At 42.3% G+C, this 22128-nt stretch overlaps 1 protein-coding gene across 1 annotated transcript; it reads left to right on the top strand.

Moving 5' to 3' along the window:
- Nucleotides 1-6823: 6823 nt before the first annotated feature.
- Nucleotides 6824-18555, top strand: LOC118207706 (tumor necrosis factor receptor superfamily member 1B-like). The gene is made up of 10 exons (XM_035381554.1): nt 6824-7066; nt 13019-13121; nt 15350-15475; nt 15837-15995; nt 16308-16401; nt 16829-17067; nt 17188-17259; nt 17513-17550; nt 17667-17883; nt 18108-18555. The coding sequence occupies exons 1-10, from the start codon at nt 7010-7012 to the stop codon at nt 18326-18328; spliced, it is 1326 nt and encodes a 441-aa protein (XP_035237445.1). The 5' UTR covers nt 6824-7009; the 3' UTR covers nt 18329-18555.
- The last annotated feature ends 3573 nt before the right edge of the window (nt 18556-22128 follow it).

Genomic DNA, 22128 nt, shown 5'->3' with positions numbered 1-22128 from the left:
CTGTGTATTCCGGCTCGAATCGATAGGGCACAACAATCCCATGATCAAAAACAAAATCTCCTTCGTCCTCAGACATTTTCGGTTTCTCTAGCTAGTAGTCATACAACACTACTTCTACCATAGACAAATATATGTATAAATGTCTATGATTTCTACGACCAATCTAATGTTATTGTCTGCAGGTACGCCCACATCAGAAGTCGCGCAATGATATGCATCCTCGAGTTCGACACTAAACTGCCTGGGTCTGCTTCCTGCATTTGTAAAGGAAAACAACAGCGTAAAATATTAAGATATACTTTATTGAACCCCGTGGGGTAATTTGTCCTCTGCATTTGACCCATCCTAGTTACTTAGGAGCAGTGGGCAGCTGCCCTTCTTGTGCTGCACCCGGGGACCAACTCCAGTTCTGAGGCAAGTGCCGTGGTCAAGGGCACCTGTAGGAGCGCACCTAACATGCATGTTTTTGAGTGTGGGAAGAAACCGGTGTAAACTCACACGAACACAGGGAGAACATGCAAACTCTGCAAAGAAAGGCCCCAAGCCGAGATTTGAACCAACAACCTTCTTGCTCTGAGGCGACAGTGCTAACCACTATGCCACCGTGTCCATTCATAAGATAATGAAATAACTAATCGAAAAATGAAGGGCGATACATTCATTAGAAGGACAATGTCAGTCATGAGAAGCAGAAGTGTTATAAAGTGTCATTCCCCTTTAATTCAACTCTGACAGAGTACATATGAGTCCAACAATGAAAATGTTACTGTATATTGCAGTGAAGAATTGGGAGTCTTCACAGAAAAGAGAAAAACTTATGGACACAGGGGAGTTGCAGGAAGTTTGCTTTACAGAGACTGCGGAAGAGCGTGGAGAATAGAAACTGCTTTACTTCCTCCTTGCTATTTATTTTGTCTCGATTTCACAATATTGCTGCACATTTGACATTATGTTTTAAGCATGTGATAATGGTACTGTATAGGGCTATAACCACTGTAACACCAGTTGAGAGTTTGAAGATTAAGGATTTAATCCAGCATGTTGATTGATTGTCAGAATTGTAATTCAGTGGCTACAATTAGAATTTTGAATTTTGAACCATGTACTACATATTATACCAAATTTTAAAAGACAATGTAGTGCAAGCTTGGAACAGAGAATCTTACTGCCTGACATTTTATGTTTAATTTAATTGCACTTATGCAGGAGCATGTTTAATGTGTGACAGAGTTGACAGAAGAAGAAGCCACAAGGTTAGGATTGTTTTCACAGATATTACAGATTATAGTTTTTAATGTGTGTGATTAAGTGTATTTACAGGGTATTTTATCTCAGACTCTTGGCAGGATCATCAGCAAATAACTTTAGCCATACATTTTATTTGAATACATACAACATGGCGTATTTGTACATGTAAATAGTTTACATTCTGAAATTGAATTCATTGCACTTTGTTTCATGAATGAATGCTTGTTTGACTTTGCCTATAGCTTCTTGCATTTTTTTACAATGAACAGAATTTTTTTTACAAATAAAGGAGACTTGCAGAATTCTTTTTCTGCCTTCTGCAAAACACTGCAAAAATTAACATGTGACTGTTATCACAAATTGACGTCAAGTAGCTGGCAGGAAAGGAAATGGATGTTCTTCCTGTAGCTACAATAACATTGTGATAAGCAGTCACTTAAAGGTGTGTTTTTGCTTAAGATTTTGGCACATGTGAAGGAAAATCAAAGTGAATTGTTTAAATTGAACTGCTACTATGACTAGAATTCAGTTTCATTGTCATGTTTCCAAGTGTCATATATTCCAGTGTTTCTCAACCCTGGTCCTGGGAACCCACTGCCCTGCATGTTTTAGATGTTTCCCTGCTCCAACACACCTGATTCAAATGAATGGGTCATCATCAAGCTCTGCAGAAGCCTGATAACGACCCATTCATTTGTATCAGGTGTGTTGGAGCAGGGAGACATCTAAAACATGCAGGGCAGTGGGTCCCCAGGACCAGGGTAGCAGTATATCTGCTACTCTATGCCTGTGCAACCTGGACAAAAAAAATCCCTTTCTGAAATGAAACATGCTGATTTGCATTCAGGTTTAAAGATGAGACTACAGTAGTTTATTCAGTTGGAAAAACTGTGTTGAAGACCTGCTTATATCACGGTTTATCCAACTGGTATTTGTATTTTTTTTTTCTTTTAATGCTTTTTCTCTTTTTTCACCAGTGTGGAATGGCCACGCATGCCCATGCTACAATGCTCATTTAAACCTTCCCTGTTGATTCAGGAGACCACAGACCAGCCTGTGCTCTCCCTCAAAGCACTCGGTGTTAGCTGCAGATTCACAAATTGGGTTCACATGGACATGAGTCGCAGGAAGTTTCAGTTTAACAGGCAAACAAGTAAACATGTGGGGGGTTGCCGGTGCGCGGACGCGATGCCGTTTTCCTGGTTGACTGAAACCCCAAATGACACCTTATCCCTGGGCATCCCCTGAGGCAACAAGGCATCACCCACAGGGCTGCCGGCCTCACTTGTCACTGGCATGGTCTGGACTTAATACCAGGCCATCGTGGTGCACATCCACACACTGGAACAGCGCCTTAACGGGACAAACCGCCCAGCAGCCCCATGCTTTAGTCCTAATTTAATGAATCACATCATAAGATATCAGTTTTCAGAGGAGACAGTAAGTGGGGACTTGCTAGTGTGGGGTTATTGGTTTGCGCACACTCTGTTTAAGCATGTAATATCACAGCACACATTTCTCACTTCTGTATATTGGCTAATTTTACACTAATTTCACCAAAAACATAAACGACTCAACAAAAGTTCTATGTTGCCAATTTAATTATTGCTTAACAAAAATACTTTGGGGCGCATTGCTTGACAAAAACAAATGTGCATATGTAAATGAAGTTGACAGTTTCAAGCATAAGAATTTACCCACTGTTAATTATAGATTGCTATAATCATTGAGGTAGAAGAGCACTATGAACAAAATGTATTTTGTGCATTTTTTTTGCGATGTTTGAAACCCAGCGGTATGAGCAAGATGTACTCACCCATATGTGTGGGATGGGGATATGTTTATATACCACTGTGCCACTGCCTACACAAAATGTCTTTTATGTTTGCCACAGATCAGACCTGCTGATTAGATTTTTCAAAAGCATGACACAATGAATATAAGCAGCTGAATTAAACACTGCAACAAGTTTTTCTTGTTTTATTTTTTAGTTTAATTTTAATTTTGTTTAGTATGGGATTACTTGAAGGTGTTGGCAAAAGCGAGCTCCAGAAGGATAACACAAGCGCTATTTATACAGCCTCTTACTGTATGTGTGGGCTGGCAGTAACTTTAAAGGTCAAAAGAGAAGAACTTAAGAGAATAAGAACACATACTGACATGAACAGACCATTCATCCTGTTTGCTCTTGTAATTTATCCAATGTGCAGTCATTGTAGTGTTGGAAGCTATAGACCCTATTCATTCATGTTTTAATTGGAAAATATTGCATTGAAAATATGCCTCTTATGTTCAGTCTTTTTGGAGATGGGCTACTGAGGGTCCTGCTTTTGTTCAAGCCTAGCACTAAAGCAGGTTTGTGTGTGTGTGTGTGTGTGTGTGTGTGTACATGTACATGTGTATGTGTGTGCATGCATGTGTGATGGCGCATACCTTATGTGTGTATGATTGTGCTTGTGCGTTAGTGTGCATGTGTGTACACACACTCGTGCATAGATTCTGGTGTGAATGCACATGTGCGTCCGCGTGTAGATTTCTGTGAAAGTGCAGTTGTGTTTGTGACAGTAGGCTGTATTTCATTTCAGGAAATACACTGGTTTAACAGGTTCTCAGAAGCTGCAGGGTCCGGTTGCGGACTGACAGGAAAGCAGGGCGGGTTCTGACAGCCCATGTGGTAATCAGTCACATTTTCACATTACCCCTGAATACGAACAGGCATGAAGCTGAACCACCATGTGACCGTGACTCAAAACCCGAGAGAAGTCAAGTTTGACTTGAGGAATATGATGCTGAGCTATTAAAATTACTCGTATTAAGAAAAAATGGGCTTCAAATTTAGCTTTATTTCTGTGAGCTTCTATAGACTCAAGTGTCATTAAGTTAGTCGGCACTGAAAATGGAAATTCAAGAAAGTGTATGTAATTTTTCATGTTTTATTTATTTTTGTTAATAATTTCTCAACTGTTTTCATGATCTGTGATTCATGCTCTAGAACCAGGAAATGTTTCAGTGAGCACAGACCTGCAATTTTGATGCTGAAACGAAATATAATTAATTCACGTAGAACTCACACTGCCCCATCAACACACATCAATGTGCCTCATGAAGTCAAAGTAGGCACCTATAGTGTCCTGTTTTGGAAACACACTCAGCCACCCACCTGCTTCTAGTATGGTGCAAAAAAAGCTGACTATTGCCAACATTAAAAGAATGTCAGTGATGAAATAGGGACATCCTGCAATCTGACCAACACCTGACTTTAAACTCAGTCAATGGGTGGAGAACAAGCCCCTTAACGGGACGTCCCATACAACAGGCGGCCCTAGCAACAGTACTGTTGGCTGCAATGACCCCCAGCCTACTGAGACAGACATAGTCATGCGGTATCTATATGACTACGGCTTGAGGAGAGATGCGAGCGATAAAATGTGACATCCCCACCCTGCTCTGGTTGGCCTCCAGGCTGAAGACTGTTTCGTATATCAAATAAGGAAAAAATGATGTAGTGACCAGGACATACCAGGAACTAAATGACTTTACTATTGTCTGGCAGCATATTACACTATAAAGAAAGAACTGAGAGCTTTCATTACTCGGTAGCAAGGTGGGCTAAGCAAGCAAGGCAACTTACTTTACTTTTTATTTTTTATTTTAATGTTTGAGCATTCCTGCCTTTTCTCAATCAACCACTAAGTTCATTCATCAGTTTATCTGGCAGCGTTTATGAAGAACTGTGCAATCTGTCACAGTCTAGTCAGTCAGCTTGCTCTGGTAGTACTAGGTTCACATCATAAAACGGATGGTGAAAGGGAAACATTGAGTGACACATCAATTGATGCCCGCAGAACATTACGTGTAAATGTGTAATTTTTCATACAGCTTAATTCGGGTGTGGGCACTGCCTGTCTGTCAGTTCTATTTTAAGCGTGGAGCCAAATCAAGCAACTGAGGGCGCAGAGAGGAGGGGACATAAAAATGACACATAGGCCTAATGGTTCACAGAAATAAGTTCTCTATGTTGAATTACTGTACTCACAGAGCACTGGTCTACAACCTCCCCAGACATTCCCATGTCACCCCCCTGCTCACTGACCTCCACTGGCTGCCTGTTATGGCTCGCATCAAATTTAAGACCTTGGTGCTTGCATACCAGGCAGCTAAGGGGTCAGCACCAGGATACATCCAGAGGATCATCAGACCCTACACACCAGCCAGACCTCTCCGTTCTGCCACCTCTGGACGCTTGGCACCTCCCCCTCTTCGCGTCTGCACTTCCCGCTCCCGTCTGCTGTCTGTCCTGGCCCCTCGCTGGTGGAATGACCTCCCCGTGACGGTCAGAACAGCAGAGAATCTCACCACTTTCAAACGCAGACTGAAGACTCATCTCTTCAGGCTGCACCTCTCCCCACCCCTCCCTAGCCTATAGTTCAGCTCACTGTACCTAGCTAGGATAATTTGATTATGTTAGTGTATCTGGCAGGATTGTTTTTGTATGATTAGGTGTGATTCCAGTGCTAGTTTGTACTTGGTAGGATTCTTGCTTGCTGAACAAGCTTACTCTACAGGGTTGGAGTCCTGATCGATGTGGTCACTTCTGGCACTACGATCCTTACTTCACTCTAGTGTTTCTTTTGCGCCTCTACATCATGAAACCTATGCACTTGTTGTACGTCGCTCTGGATAAGAGCGTCTGCTAAATGCCTATAATGAAATGTAATGTAATGCACTGAGGGAAGGGAATTTATGGAGTTTGAATGTGTGTGTGCGTGTGTGAGTGTGTGTGTGTAGGCGAAGAGGGGTGTGTGTTCTGCAGGCGCCAATCAGTCCCTGTCCTTATCTCACACAAGATTTATGGCCTTCCACCAGCATCACCTCGAAGTTGTGCCACTTAGAGAAGATGATCTTTATATCATCAAAGCACCCCGATATTACAACACTGTACTCCAGTATTAATAACCTTTCTACTGTGACCAGAGATGGCCTCACCTCAATAATGTAACAGATTAACAATTCTGTTCATTTTAATCAATTCTCTTCAGTTTCATTGTATCTTCTGGGGGAAACTTCAGATGACGACCTTGATGAGGACCCTCCTGGCGAACTTTAAAATGAAGTTTTTCTCTGTTCCTCTTGCCTAATGCCTGAACCTATTTTGACATGGACAATCATTCTGGTGCGTCAATCTTTGAAAGACTAGGGGAGATTCAAAAAGCCTTTATACACCTTAATACCTTATTTATGTGGCCCTTGTAGATAAGAAACATTTATTTCCCCCCTTTTTTGATGGATAGCTTCCCGATCATGCTATGTCTAATGCCTAAACTGAATAAAACGGGGCCAAATTACAATACTCTTGTAAGAATTGCAGGGCAGCCGACCTATACAGTACACTTCAAAATACCTCTTCTTTTCATGCAGTGTAATTCAAAGTACTCTTATATCAATAATTACTTTTCCAACATTTTGTAAGTATGTAGCCTATGTATTTTCTACAATTCACCTCTGTTGAGTTTTCATGTTTATGCTCAGATTATAGGCTACGATAGCCAATTTCACCTACAAGGAAGTAAGAAAAGTGGGCGCGTGAGTCGTGTGCTGCAGCGTGGGAACAGTGTGAAGTTCAACCAGCTAGACGCAGCGTTGTCTGAAGTTCGTTGTTGTCAGTTTGTCCCATATAACTTCAGATTTCCGAAATCGAATTACCGACACCTTTTGTTTCGGTGAAATTTATCTCGAAGAAAACATTTCGTCAGCTCAAAACATGTTTTGGGTGAAGTACTTTCTGATTGCTGGCGTGATGCGTCTTGCAGAGAACAAGGTGAGTGCTTTTCACTACATTGCATTACAGTCATTTAGCAGACTTATCCAGAGCGACTTACACTACATTCACTTGTCACTAATTGATTCACGCAAAACACAAATTATTTATTAGGCTACTATTGTTTCATTATTTTAGTGTGTCCGCTGTTTGTGCGAAGTCATGCAGACGCTATTTTGAGTCTGGAATGCTTGGTGCATGGAGTTTGCTGTTTCCGTTCTTTGGTGCTGTGTAGCATAACAAAACCTGGTTTTCATTGCGATAAAACATTTATTTGCTGAAATGTCACCTTAATAACCAGTGACAAAACAGTGTTAAATATGTATGTCGACGTTAATTGTAATATCAGAGCGGTAGACTATTCCGTGTGACAAAGCCGTAGACTAGCCTGTTTCGTGTGACAGCACCGTTAATTGTTGCCTACTGCTATTTATTCCTTGATTTCTTTAATTACCGAGGCCCTACTTATTTTAAGTCCGAAGTCCGAACCATTCTTATCCAAAACAACCACATCAATGGGTTGGAATCGGTGAACCATTAACGGGGTAAAATTGAAATGTGAAATAATAATGTAAATGTATGTATAATATTTAATATTGTTAAGCCAGAGTGTTGCACTAGCACTGTTGGGCTCCTGAAATGTTGTGCTGCCTGCTCTGATTTGGCTATAAGGAATATAGCCTACGTCGCCTACTGCGTCCGAGAATGAAAAGAAAATACTCGTTGTAGAACTCATCAGCGATCAAACTACGAAGCATTGCAAAGATAATTTGAAAAAACTGGTTCTGATGAATATATAGGCTAGATGAAAAAACTTAGCTATACTAGAAAACATATAAACCAGGTTAGACAGAATTCCTGAAGCCATGATTGGGGCTTACAGTCATACAGCCATACAGTCTTCTCTGCCTTTTCCGGGATTATTGTGCATACTGTAAATTGTGCAATTTCTGGTAGACTTCAATTAGTTTGAGTAACTGCATGGTGCAATTCAGTTTCGATTAGGCTACATTCCCTGCCATTCCACGGGCGCTCTTCCAAATGGCTTTCAAATTATACAAGCCTTACGTTTGGTGACTTGTCAGCCGTGAAAGAGTGAGTTCTCCTGTACGCAAGCCCCAACCGTGAAATTTACAGTAGTTTTACTTCTTGTTCTTTTGAACTACCCACATCAAGCAGTCGTCACGAACAGTGAGGTTGGGGGTTTGCTCTAACATTTGAAATAAAATATATTTGATGTCTGAAATGGCATTGTTTTGTGTTCATTGTTTTGGCTGCTTTTGAACAGGTGTAGAAACTGTATTTTGGAATGCATCTTTTTTTCCCATGATCGTCTTGATAGTTTCGGCATCTGTACACAGACTCTTTTACGGATCGGTGTTGTTTGTGACTGGCTTAAGTCCAAATTATTGTACACCTTCTAAGAGTTATAGAGGTAGAAATTATGTGAAAGCAATGTTGTATTTGTTCATTGTTAAGCTGAACACCGGAGCCATTCAATTATGTTTTTAGTCGCGGTTCTTTGATTAATGCTGACACTGCAAATGAAGACGGGAGACCACACCTGTATGCTGAATATCCAGTCTGCTGATGCGTGCGTTTTAAGACACTGTTCCTTGTAGCTTAATTTTGCGTTCGGTTAAAAATAAAAATGAAATAAAAACGTTCCATTGTATTCACTCTAAAGGCTTTAGAATGGAATAGCTGTTGTTTTAGTTCTTCCAATCAGTTCTTGGATGAATGACTAATGGATATTTACAAAGAATGTACAAGTGGAAAAGGCCTGAGGAACAGTTGTCCTGGATTCACCCGATGGGGAAGTGTTAAGGTCACTGCCTGAGATTGCTTCTTTGGAATCCCATTGCTGGTGTTTCAGGGAGTCCCCATAATTGTCCTTTGGTCGCCTGTATTGCCCTGCTTTCTGTCAGTAAATGACATGACTCCAAATCATTATGTGAAAATCATCGAGCTTTGGCCTTTATGTGTGCTTAGAGGCTGTGAAGGGGGGGGGGGGGGGGGCAAGTTATTCATTCTTTGTCAATGGTGGTAATAAATAATATTGCCACAACAGTGCCGATCATTAATGTGTATGGTTGGAGTTCTGAGAAAACCCTGCTTCCCTGAAATGGATGCTATCTCTCAAGACATTTTCATCAACACCCTCCATTTGGGAGGCTGTGGACTGTTTTGTGAAACTTTTTTTTTGTAATTTCTTCTGTAACTGATCTGTCATGCTAATGATTTTCAGTTCGGCCATGTCAAAACGAAGAGGCCAGTGTGACTAATAATGTGAATGATTCATTGAGTTACTTGTGAAACCTCCCCACAAGGCTGTCTCTCACAGTTTTTGGTGAAATGGAGATAAACTTTTTTCAACACTTTCTTTGCAGCTTGGGTTTGAAGGTAACATTCTTCTAAGTGCTGATTTTTACCTTATGTATTACCTTATTTACATTATTACCAGTGTGACTTAAAAGAACACTGGAGCATTTTTAAGACAATGATGCTGTTTGGGTGGCAGCGAGAGAATGCAGAAACATTGCCGCTTTCTGAGCTTCACGAAATAAAAGAAAAGCCTCCTAGTTCTTCTTTTGTCCTTTTCCATTTGTGAAACTTGGTTAACTCTGGTCATGTGACAGCTCTTTGCCTGCAGGCTTGTGAACATTTTGCAACAAGTGGACCAACTGATGTAGACGTGCCGATTGTAGTACTCGGGTTTTTGATATGTCACAGGAGTAAACGGTAGTGCAGAAATGCAGATAGCTTTAGGCTAGCAGAGATTAAGACTGTGCTAAAAATATCAATGCGTTAATTTAATGAATGGTATGTTTTGTTGAGTGTGTGGGTGTGCCTGTGTGGGTCCTGTAGATGAAGCTGAACGATGACCTGATTGCTGATGGCGCGCACCTTGTGTCCAACTGACGGCCCAAAAGAACGGAAGCCTGAAGGCTTTGCAGAATTCGGCTCATTTTGCTCACTCACTGGTTTTTTTACGTTTCTATTCAGCATTTTCACAGCTAGTGTTCTGCCACGTGTTTGCTTTTGGTTTAAGTTTCACATTTTTTCTGTTGTGGGATGTGGGTGGAAATGCGGGTTTCTTTTCTTTGTTTTTAACACATGGTATTGTACTTTTTATTAGAATCTGAATTGTGTCACAAACTGGGATATATATTGTCATTATAACCCCTAACAGAGATATCCTACCGAAGGACCCAGATTCTCTACAGGAGTTAGTAGATTATTAAAGAGAGAGAAGTTGCTGCTAAGTTAGTGACTTGTCTTAAAAAACTGTGAATCTAGGAATCTTCAAGTAGATCAGCTGCACAAGGAACGATCTGTTTGATTTAAACATTTAATTTGCACAGTTACTTGTTCTGTCTGTCATTTTTGATGAAGTCACGAACAACAGTTGCACACATGTCATTGGTGAATGTTTTTCTATGGTCTGATGGACCAAGTAATTAGTTGAAGAACTTGGGACAAAAAAAGCTATTTTCACACCAGACCTCCAGGACTGGAGTTGCACAACTCTGATATAGAATATTTGCAAATAAGAGATCCTTCAAAAGCTGGGGTGGTCAGTATATGCAAGACTGCTTTACAGGCATTGCATGTACTCAGGAATCAATAGGCCACAGTCCTTTGCCCCAGAAATCCATATAGCTACATATACCAAAGGTCCTCAGTATGAATTGGTGATTAGGATCCTGGACTCACTAAAGGATTTAGTTAAGCTTTAATAATTATTGACATTCTAAATGACCAGGGGTTGATCAGAAAGGCTATAAAATAAATTCAGCCAAATGCTGAGTGCTTATGTTCTGTGCTCAGTTGTTGCCATGGAAACTCTCCCCCACTGCAAAGCACTGAAGTAATTTCCAAGGGATAGCCATATTTAAATGGGTGGTAGCGCAGTTAGTATCCGTACGTGTTATCTCCTGTCTCAAGTCATGTCTACTCACAGAGTTTAGAACTCTAAAACTTTAGGCCTCTGAAAATCAGTTTAAAAAGCATGTGACCAGATAACGTTGGCAAACACTTACGGTGCGGATGTCTTTGTTTGGTTATCTGATTTGAAGTCATTAACAAGAAGCCCTCTTGACATTGGCTTCGGGTAAGGCTGCCAGGATTATCTTTGCACAATTTCCTTTACATGGACACACAGGAGGGGAGTGCTGTTGTTTGTATTAACCTGTATTCTTAGCAACTTTCTAATCTAATAACAGTTTTGGCTGCCTTATTTTTCACTGCCAAATGGTAGCCTGCATGTCAATTTTGAGAAAGGGAAATCTAGTTTTTATCCGGAACAAACTCACTTTGATAAGAGGAAGTGAAACCCCGGGGTATGGGGTGAGTGGGCGGTGTGTAGGCCTAGCTTTAGTGCAGCATACAGTAGTAGCAGCATCTTTAACAGGCACCAACACAGTGCTGCCTGTCTGAAATGTACATGAATCTAAACAGAACATACAGTCGGCGTATGTTCTCAAAAGCCGATGCAGTTTTTCAGAATATGTTCTATAATTTTTTATCTTAGGTAGCTGACTAATGGTGAACCATTTGATATTCTTTTGGAATGACACCCATTCCATAAATTTAAATGCCTGATGTGACTTTGCCTTGACTCAGAGAGGTTTTAAAAAAAACGAAACAAAGCAAAAACATTAGTGAGTCACAGTCAGGATGGAAAATTTTCATTATTGTTCTTGTTGATACTTGGGCCTACAGTATACCTGTAAGAGTTTCTCTCTCATGCATTGCTTGCAGGCTGACAGTAAATGGAAAAAGATCATGGCTGGAGTGATGAAAGTGGGTTGCAGACATGAGGTGTGAGGCCTGACTTTAACAGACAGTCATCGGAATTTAGGGGATAGAATGAGGAAACGTCTGACTGGATGAGCCTATCAAGTTGTGCAAGAACCGGAGACTGTTTCCGCCTACTGGTTCCTTGGATTCCAATGGGTGCTGCTCATTGGCGCATGAAGCCTGCTGTGTTTGGCACCAGAGCATGGTACCTAAACTTAAATTAATGAATTGGAATGAAAAAAATCTTATCTACTTCTGTGTGTGTGTGGGGGGGGGTTACTAGAGGCATTGCAGTTTAATAAACTGCAATGCCTCTAGTAACTGTAACCAGTAACCTCCACTGGAGTTTGCCAGCTTCAGGGGGAATGTCAGTATCTGGGCCCCTGGCTGAGCCACGGCGCTCCTGGCAGCGACTCGCCAGCTTGCTGATGCCGTGCTGTGGCGTGATAAAGACCGAGCTTGTTGGGCCATCTTCACTGTGGACGTCTCCAACTCCACATTGGTGGACTTCCAAAACCCAGAAGTTGAAAAGATGTGTTGGGGATAGTGTGTGGGTTGGTGTTCTTGGGGCATTTTTCTGTCTAAAGGCAAAAATACCCTTTTGAATGCCAGGCTGGAAAAATGTTACCATAATGAACAAATATTTTCTTTGGCTTTCACTAATGCATCAGTTGTTCCCTGTGCCCTATCTTTAATCATCACTGTTTGATGAAGCATTTCCACTATATCAGACTGTTTTTCTTTTTTTTCTTCTTCTGTTTTTAATTCCATTATTCTTTAACCCCCCAATTTTAAATGTCCAATTGTGAGGGTGCTGTGGGCGCATGTCAGCATGGTCTCCTGGTATTATCGAGATGTGATCCAAAACACGAAGTTTGATTTACCTCTTTTTTTTTCTGTTTTTAGCATGACTTTCTCCACTTACACTCCATTGTTGTGGTGGTGGTTACGTAATGTATTTCCCAGGCTCTATGCAAAAGGCCCTCTGTGCAGCACGGCCATGCAAGGGCCTGCATTTCATATGGGATTGTTCATTATTAGTGTCTGAAATGTGAAGAAATCATCTGCTTAATTGAAGGGTTATTTTTGTGCATCACTCTCAGTGCACTGTGTCCGTGTGTACTCACTACTACTGTATGTCCTTTGCAGGTGCTTTTGCCACCCTATCCTCCGGTCTCTAATGACAAGTGCCCGGACCCAGCCATGTATTTCGACAAAAGAGTGAAACTCTGCTGCAGTTTGTGTAAACCAGGTAGGGAACTGAGCCAGAGAACCATCCCTGCTTTGCCTAATTCTACAGATTAAAGATATTCTACAGGTATTCTACACAGTGAAAGTCCTGACTCCATTTTCTAAATTGTGAAAATCCTGGCTCCTGACCTTCTCTACCATTGAAGCTGAAGCAGTTGGTTCCAACTTGCTCAATTGTGTGAATGAATGGGACAGTATTGGTGTTACTGGATGTTTTTTTATTTATTTATTTTTATTTTGCTTGCCTCTAGATGCATATTCAGGAAATGTGTAAGTTATTTGAATCTGTAAATGGAAGCACGGCTCTTCCTAGGACCCACCTAGCTATGTTACCATTAGTCTTTTAAAAGCCTTTGCCACAAAAATAAAAATCTTCCCCTATGACCTCACAGAGAAGTGACATGTGGGATGTAGGGGGTATACCAAAAAAATTTTTTTAAATTCTTTAAGTATGAATAGAAGCCAGGATCTTTGGTGACCCATCACACTTTTTTGTTTTCTTTTTTATCACTTGAACCCTCGCTGCATTCATAGTCATCATAATGAAGAGTGCGTTTGAAATGAACACATGAGCATGCATGTGAACCGGGTGTGGCATGAGCGTATTTTTCTGTAAAGTGCACTTTCATGTCTGTAAAGTGCATTCTGTGACTCCGCTGCTGATGTCAGAGCTGAGAAGTGCGTTAGATGAGGGAGCGGCATCCACTCACTTCCTGGGTGCCGGCTTGTGCCGAGCACGGGTGTGAGGTCGGGGCATTCCACACAGGAAGTGCTGCACGCGCTTGCACGTTCGCTGCCAGATCGAGCCCGGCTAGCAGCGTTGCCAAGGATACCGTGCAAGCACGTAGACCCACACCACATGATGGGCGACATTTATTTGGTAGCGTTCATCAATAAGCTCTCTGTTTTCAGCTCACCTCTGTAAGGCTCCAAAGCAAATGGAAAGTAGTGACTGCGCAGAAAAAATTTTAAGTAAAAAAAAATTTTTTTTTAAAAAGAGATCAAGTGTATTAGAAAGTATGTAACCTGGACACTGTCATTGTTTAAACTCACCTCCCGACAGGAAAATTCTTAATCAGAGATCGCAAAAATATAAACGCGTTATGACCGTACCAAAAAGGAAGCACGTTTCAGCCGGAGTGCTTTCCTCAGAGCTCTCTGTGCCTCTGATCTGAAATCAGGCGTGCCCTCCTGTGGGCCTCAGCGCTCAAGATTTAGGCCACTTTCCCGGTGTTGTGTGACCGGGATGAAGGGGCGGTGCTTTTCTGAAGTGGATTAAGGAGTCAACGAGAAGTCCTTTCCTAAGCTTCGGGCAACAGCTCGCGCAGACTGAAAAGAATGCAGTCAAAGAGCTTGCTTGTGCTTCACACGTCAGTTGAAAAAGTGGCTTGTGTTTTAATGGCAGGCTGTCGTGAAGACGGCTTCTTAAGCAGTCTGTACTGCATCGTCTGAGGATCTGGGCAAGGCTGAGTCACCCAGGTGTAATCTGAGGGGGAGGGGGTAAAGACACTTTCCGGAACATGAATGCAGACGCCAGCAGAGTAAAGGGGGGGGAGAGGGGTTGGTTAGTTGGCCGGTGGGGGTTGGTAAGTTTGGCGGAAGCTGTTGCTTAAGTGGCAGTGTAGCAGAATGTGTAGGTTGCTGGGTTTTCAACTCAACCTTAGATTTGATTCGCTGGTGGGTCACTACTGTTGTACTCTTGAGCTTAAGTTGCTTGACCTGAATTTTTTCAGGTTTTTTTTTCTACAGCTGAATAACTGGATTGTAGGGCCTGTGTCAGATCCAGGGCCTGTGGCGAGAGGAGAAAGTAGTTTACCATAAACTACTGGGTGGGACCCAGTAACAGCCTGCCCAGTTATTCTTCTCTGTTCCTGTCCATTGTTCACATATTTTCCAGTCCTGAATATGGCAACTCTAAAATTTGAAGGCTTGAGAAAGTCCGTGTAGCCTATACGCACGGTGGCCGACTGGCAGCCCATATAGGAACGCCCGCCTCCCTCCCCCTTTGTGGTTGTGGGTTCAGTTCCTGGGTGTGACAGTTACTGTACAGCGATACAGTCTCTTTCTGTAACCCTATGTGGTTTCGCTCCGTCTGAAAAAAGTGGGAAAAGTACATACTGTAAGAAGGTCAGACAGTCTGCTTTAGTGAAATAAATTCAGTGACTCAAACGATGTATAAAGCGTCTTTGTAGAAAGGGAAGTCATAATCATGTGATCGTGCTTACACAGGATTTCATGTGAAGAATGCCTGCTCAGTTACTTCGGACACGGTCTGCCAGAAGTGCAAGGAGGGAACCTTCTTTGCGGTTCCAAATCGTTACCAAAACTGCTTCAGGTGTTCCCGGTGTCAAGAAGGTAGGTGTCCCGTTTCAGAAGGGGTGGAAGGGTTGTATGGAGGCATGTTGATCAGTTTGATTTATTACCAAGGTGCCATTTTTAAACATGTTTAAATCCTATCAAGTTATTTTTGCCTATAATGTGCTGAACACCTGTCAGGCCTGCCCCTTAAATACACAATGGTGTGCATGTGTGTGTGTGTGTGTGCGTGTGTGTGTATACACCTGCATACATCCTGCATTTGCTCCTGTGTGTATGTCAGTGTGCTTCTCGTGTGTGTGTGTGTGTGTGTGTGTGTGTCTGTGTGTGTGTGCATTTTGTGCAGTCCTGGTTTTTGGCCACACGTCTCTGATTTTGCGGTGTGTGTGTTTCTGGCCAGACATGGGTCTGATATACACCGGAAACTGCAGCACCTCAGCTGACGCCACGTGTGCATGCAGGACGGGCACCTACTGCATCATGCGGGAACACAACCGCCCCTGCAAGGAATGCAGGGAGCTCACCCGCTGCCCTCCGGGAGAGGGAGTCTCCGAGCAGGGTACGTCCCGGCGCGAACGACCCTCTGAAGCAGGGAACCGAAACCGCGCGGCGCCAGAGGCCCGGGTTCTGACCCACCTGCTCACTGCGCGCAGCGTGATCGTGTGACTGAGTGCTTCTGAGGGAGGGTCGGTGTCTTGTGGTCCATGGTGTGTGTGATTGTGACCGCAGTCGTTCCTGAATCACAGGGACGGCACACTGAGACAGGATGTGTTGATGAATGGCCCGGTGGGTTGTTTTTTTTTTACAGGTGTGTTGCACTGTAGGGACGTTGTGATGAACGGGGGGTTTTTTTCACGTTGTCATATTGCAGGTACAGATGATTCTGATGTTAGTTGTTCACCCTGCCCTGAAGGAACCTTCTCAGACAAAGAGTCCTACACTGAGACTTGCCAACAACACACAGAGTGAGTGTGCGCACGCATACACACACTCCAATGAAAGCAAACTTACTGCATATGTGGCAGCACTGTAGTATAATGGTTAAGGAACTGCACTTGTAACTCAAAGGTTATGGGTTTAACTCCCAAGTGAGTCACTGCAGTTGTGCCGTTGAGCAAAGGTACTGGATAGTTTACTGCTTTGATAAAATATCCAGCTATATAAATGTATTTTCTACAAATGTAATCTGTGTAAGACACTATTGATAAGAGCATCTTCTAAATTCTGGAATGTACTGTTGTAATATTTAAACCTACACATACACACATGCAGTCTCACACAATCATGCACAATGCACAGTTACTGTATACACGTAACCTCCGAGTACACATTACACATTACACACTTACACTCAATAGGGGTGTTGCTGATATGCTTCAATGTTTCCCACAGTTGTGAATCCCAAGGAGGGAGGACTGTTCGCCCTGGCAATGCCACATCCGATAGAGTATGTGTCCTGGCCACTGGCACCCCAATCACAACGACAACCATAACAACCACAACCTCCGGAGCCCCTAGCACAGCCAGCACCCATGCCACATCCAACACCTTTACTACTGCTGACAGACGCACAGGTGTTTCCATCTCCAAGTCCAAAACCCCACCGCTGGACAGTGTTGCTATCATAGTTGGTAAGTAGGGCCCAAGTGCCTGTCCCTAAACTGGCTAAAAGGAAGCAATGTTTTTTACTAAAAGATTTACATTTTGAGTTTTTTGAGATGCTCACTGTCCTCTCTGCTCATCTTCCACAGGAGTAGTTCTGCCTGTAGCTTTCCTGTTGGGTTTGATTGTCTTCCTGGCTGTCTGTTTCAAACGAAATAGAGGTAAGGCGTGAGAACAAACACCCTCGTCTTGTCTCGCAAACAGCGACACGTGTGCGTGAGTGGATGATGCACATTATTTGTGTTTAGCTACTGGTATGTCAACCCAACACCCAGTACAACATTTTCAACAAAAAATAAAATATTTTGTCTCTGAAAGTATTCTTCATTTACCTTTGTAAAGGCACATTTACATGGCACTGTTTTTTTTAAAATCCATATGAAAGTACATTTTTTATTTTATTTTATTTCACAGGTGACACAAATAACAATATTAAGAAGGAGACCAACAAGGTGGGTTTTGAGCTTCATGGATTTCAGACACTGGGAAGTACACTCTGGTAGGCTGAACCAGAAGGCTCAGGTGTGAACAAGGCCAAATGACTCCTTTGCTTTCTGTCTGTCTTCAGCCATCGCACTGCACCTCGGTGCACAGCCCGCAGGATTGCTTCCCCTTTAATCCTCCTGAGAAGCTGTGCCTGCTGGGAGGAAAGGACTCCAGCAACCCTTCCCTCTCGTCCTCATCCTCCGGCAGAACAGATCAAAGATCCCTGTTGGATCCTGAGCCTTCAGCCCAGAGCTGTGGGCCAGTTATTCACAGCAGTCAGGGGGGGAGTGTGTGTCATGGTGAGTGAGATTAAGTATTTTGAGTCTTTCCTCTTGACCTTTACATTCTATACCAGGAACCAGTTTAGTTGCCCTTCTTTGAGCTTTTTCCAGAATTTCTATATCTTTATTGTAGTGTGGCACCCAGAACATACCGTATGCACGTGTTTGCAGAACTGTGTGTGTACCTAGTGAGGACAGCTCAGGTGGATAATAATGATGTTTGATGTACTCTTGCCTCACAGACAGCCTACAGGCCAGCAACTCTGCCGTCACGCTCAAAATCAGCGCTACCTTCAGCTGCCATCTCTCACCCGGCACCCACCTGTGCCCTGTCCCCACCAGTCCCGTCATAGACTCTACCCCCTCCAGCAGCAGCCTCCCCCTCTCCAAGGAGGAGGAGCGACAGAACCCCACCAAGGAGGCGCAGGCAGCTGTGCAAGAAAGCGGGAAGGTGGTGTGCTGAGGAGAGGAGCCAGGTGTGCAGGGAGGCCCTGGTTTGGGCTTCAAGGGGTCCAATTCAAAATACAGTGCAGCCAATGAAGTGCAGCCGGTCTTCATTCATTGGCATTCACATTTACGACATGCCTGATACCTGAGCTGCATGCACCTCGTCCTCTTGCATAAACATTTCTTATTTGATGTTTATGGTTACCATAAAACCTAGCTTTTTTGTGGTTGGGGGGGGGGGGGGGGGGGGCGGGGGGTGCTAAACAAACATGGGGGATCCTATTAATCCAGAACCCAGAAAATCAGAACCCTGGCAGACCCGGGTATAGCTGTGCAGTTCTGCCAGGAGGAGCAGTTCTGCCCTGTTGTAGATCCCTTGTGTGTGGGAACCGGAGGAGGCGGTCCCTCCTTTCGTCCGTCCGTCCGTTTCCAGGCAGCGGCCCTCCCTCTGCTGCTAGGGGAGTTTCCAGGCAGCGGCCTCAGCGCTGTGCCAGGCAGTTGCGGCGCTGTCGCTGAACATGTGCTGTCCTGCCAAGCAAAACTTACTCAGTCCTGGAGCAGCGGTCGAGCAAAACCTCAACGGCCTTCACTTCCTGGCAGAACGGCCTTTTGCTGGCAGAAGGGTCATAACTTTCAACTGTGCTGTTGTTGACTTCACTCAGTGAGACTGCACATCCCACTGATTTTATGCACGTATAACTGAAGGATGTAGAATATTCCAGGCCAACACCGTGACTACGTACAGTATGTGCTATTTACTTCCTGTTTGCTACTGACAGATGTGGTGCATTATTTTGTAGTTAATGATATTTGTCTATTTTTTGTATTTGAATGTCATATTTAGATGTTATGTTTTTTTCTGAATTGCTGTTACCGTACTGATTGGTCCTCCCCGATATGAGAAAGGAATATAAAAAAAATGATTTCAGTATTACTGATGAAGAAAATGTTGCACGCTATTGCAGACTTCATTTGTGGAAAGTCTTATTCTGAAGTTCAGTTATTCATTTGAAAGAGATAGCAATGTTTTGTTTGCATGTCTAATGACAGAATGAACAAGAGATAAAGCAGCCCAACACCAGAGTACCACTATTCAGTGTCTACTGTACCTTATTGAGAAGTAGTTTATAAAATGTTTTTATATATCCTTTGTCATTGATAAAATAATTTTTTAAATGCTACAGATATATTTAATAAGAACAAACTTCCTTGAAATCTGCATTCAGATGGGTGTGTCAGTTAGCTTCAGCATAGATTTGAAGTTTTAAAAAAGCAGTAGACCAGCTGCAGAAACTGTACAACTTATGAAATTTTGAAACTTTGTGCATATTTACATATTTCTGATTACTTGTGACATTAAATGTACTAACCAGGAAATATTAACATTTATTGCCTCTATAATAGAGTAAAATCAATTATTTGAATATAGGCAGTTGGGTTTATACACAAGAAAAAGGACCAGGATACTATGTTTGGGCTTTGGCTCCATCTAGGGGCTATAATGGTGACATTACAAAGCCTTAATCATGTGGCAGTGATCAAGATTTGTTTTGAAAATGTTTTGAGTTCATTTTTTTTCATTAGATTCCATATTTTTTTATACTTTGTGAATATTTCATGCTCTATGAATTTTTTTTCCTCGAAAGACAGATACAATTTCTTAACAATGAAGTCATTTTAATTCAAAATAAATAAAAAAAGATTTTGTAACTTTCTTGTAACAACGTCTTAATATTTGGGGGCTGTACAGCAGTAAACAAAACTATTCATTATGTAAACAGCTTTAGTCATTCATCATTTAGAAAACCATGTTTATTAGGTAAGCTATGCAAACCAACATTATTGCTAGTTCCATCCTATGATAGCAATAAAGTACTCTAAAGTATCAAACCAGGTTTTTATTTTCTTTTTTTTGATAAAAAGGTCAAGCACCAGTTGTTGTCATTCTGAATAATAACTGTAACAAAAGCCATCAGTTTGTCTCCCCTTGTTTTCTTGCATTGCACTTCAGTCCTCTGCCAGCTAGAGGTCACGATAGCCTCTTTTTCAAGCCTTCTCAAACAATCACCATTTGCATCACATCAGTAATCTATGTTGATATAGTAAATGCCACTAGTTAAGCACATGTGATTACTGACGGCGATGTTTGCAAGTGAAACTTCCGTGTTCAAATTCAGTTTGATTACTTACTACTCTGGATATGCTCTAGTATTTTTAAATGTGGTACAGAGGTGTGATGGGTTTTGTTAGAAGCAGTGGGAAATCCCCACATTAAAAACGAGAGCAGTAATATAACATTTAATTTCACAAAATAGTTCAATAAAAAAATTAATTCATGATTACTAACTAATCATGGTCTTCAATCAAGACTTTAAATAGAATCAGGTGTCATCGTGCTTGGCTAAAACAAAAGACCTGCTGTACTTTAGTCCTTTTCAGACAAGATTGGACACCCCTGCTTTATATGGATTAATTTTTATTTGTAGTTTTTACAGCAGTGATACTCAATTCTAGCCATGGAGGGCCACTGAGTCCACTGGTTTTTGTTTCTTCCTTAAGATCAGTGACCAATTCAGACCCAAGAAACCAGGTGACCATGTAATCAACTGCTTTAACTGATCAATAACTGTGCTATTCAAATTCGGAGTAACAATGAAAGCCAGCAAACTCTGCGGCTCTCCATGACCAGGAGTGAGGACCACTGGCTCAAAGACATGCCTTTCGTAGCATTTAAACTTCCATCCATCTTCACTTTCCTTCCTGACTCTCCACATATCAGATGAAATTGTTCAGATAAATGTCTAAATTAGAAACTCAATTGTACAATTAGTCTCGTGTCTGTACCGTTGAAATGCCTATGGGGATCGCTAGAGGATAACCACTGAAATACAAGTTTACTTTAAATCCCTGTTGGTCACAAGGTGGAAACAACCTGGTGGCCCTAATTATGAGATGTGAATCAGAACTGAATCTGAGAACTCCTAGTCCAAGAGAACATTCTGTATGTGCACTCCAAATGTGCTTATTATCTGTATTTCCTTGATTATTACAGGAAATTATATATGAAAACAAATGTTTCAAAAACCACATGGCTTGAAAATACTGTCTACATATTCCTGTGCTTCACAGGACTTATTTCACTTTGTATGCAGTAATTACATAGTTTACTACATACAAAATGTGTATGTTTGTACAGTTGTAAACATTCACATTCAGAAATTTTTTTTTTTTTTTTTTTTTTTAAACAGAAAGCCGTTAAGTTTTTTGTCATTGCCATGTATGTCTAACGTACTGAATTCTCTGACTCAGGAAGAACAGAGAGAGCACTTTCAGGAAGTGTCGGGTGCTGGCAGTCTTTCAAACATCCTGTCAGTCTTGGCCGTCACCATTTCCTTTGGTCTTTCTTATCTCTGCTTGCTGATCGGAAATGTGCTACGCTTACAGGAGAGAGCAGGCGTATCTGCCCATAGCCGTGCAGACATCGATGGGAGGTGCTAGGCGGAGCATCTGCATCCTGGCCAGCGGTTTCACACAAGTTTACAGTGACTGCCATAGTGTGAAAGCTCAACCTGAAAGCCCTGGACAGCCCATTTGTCTTGCGCACCCCGTTTATTTGGCGCTACCTGAAAGGCTTTCCCTGCCTTACCTTTTCCTACACCTTTCGCCCAAAAGCGTTGTAAACGTTCCAGAACACCCGCGGACGTCTCTGGGAATGGCAGCACCACGCTTTGTAATCCACGAGTGTTTTTACTCGCCCAAGTTGGCCGTTTAAGTCCCGCTGCTGCAGCCGTCTGTGGTCGATTTGGGAGCGACCGT

Source organism: Anguilla anguilla, chromosome 11 (assembly GCF_013347855.1).
Source record: "Anguilla anguilla isolate fAngAng1 chromosome 11, fAngAng1.pri, whole genome shotgun sequence".
In the NCBI taxonomy this organism is placed as follows: Eukaryota; Metazoa; Chordata; class Actinopteri; order Anguilliformes; family Anguillidae; genus Anguilla; species Anguilla anguilla.
Note: the sequence above shows the minus strand (reverse complement) of the source record. Positions and strands in the feature narration are given on the sequence as shown.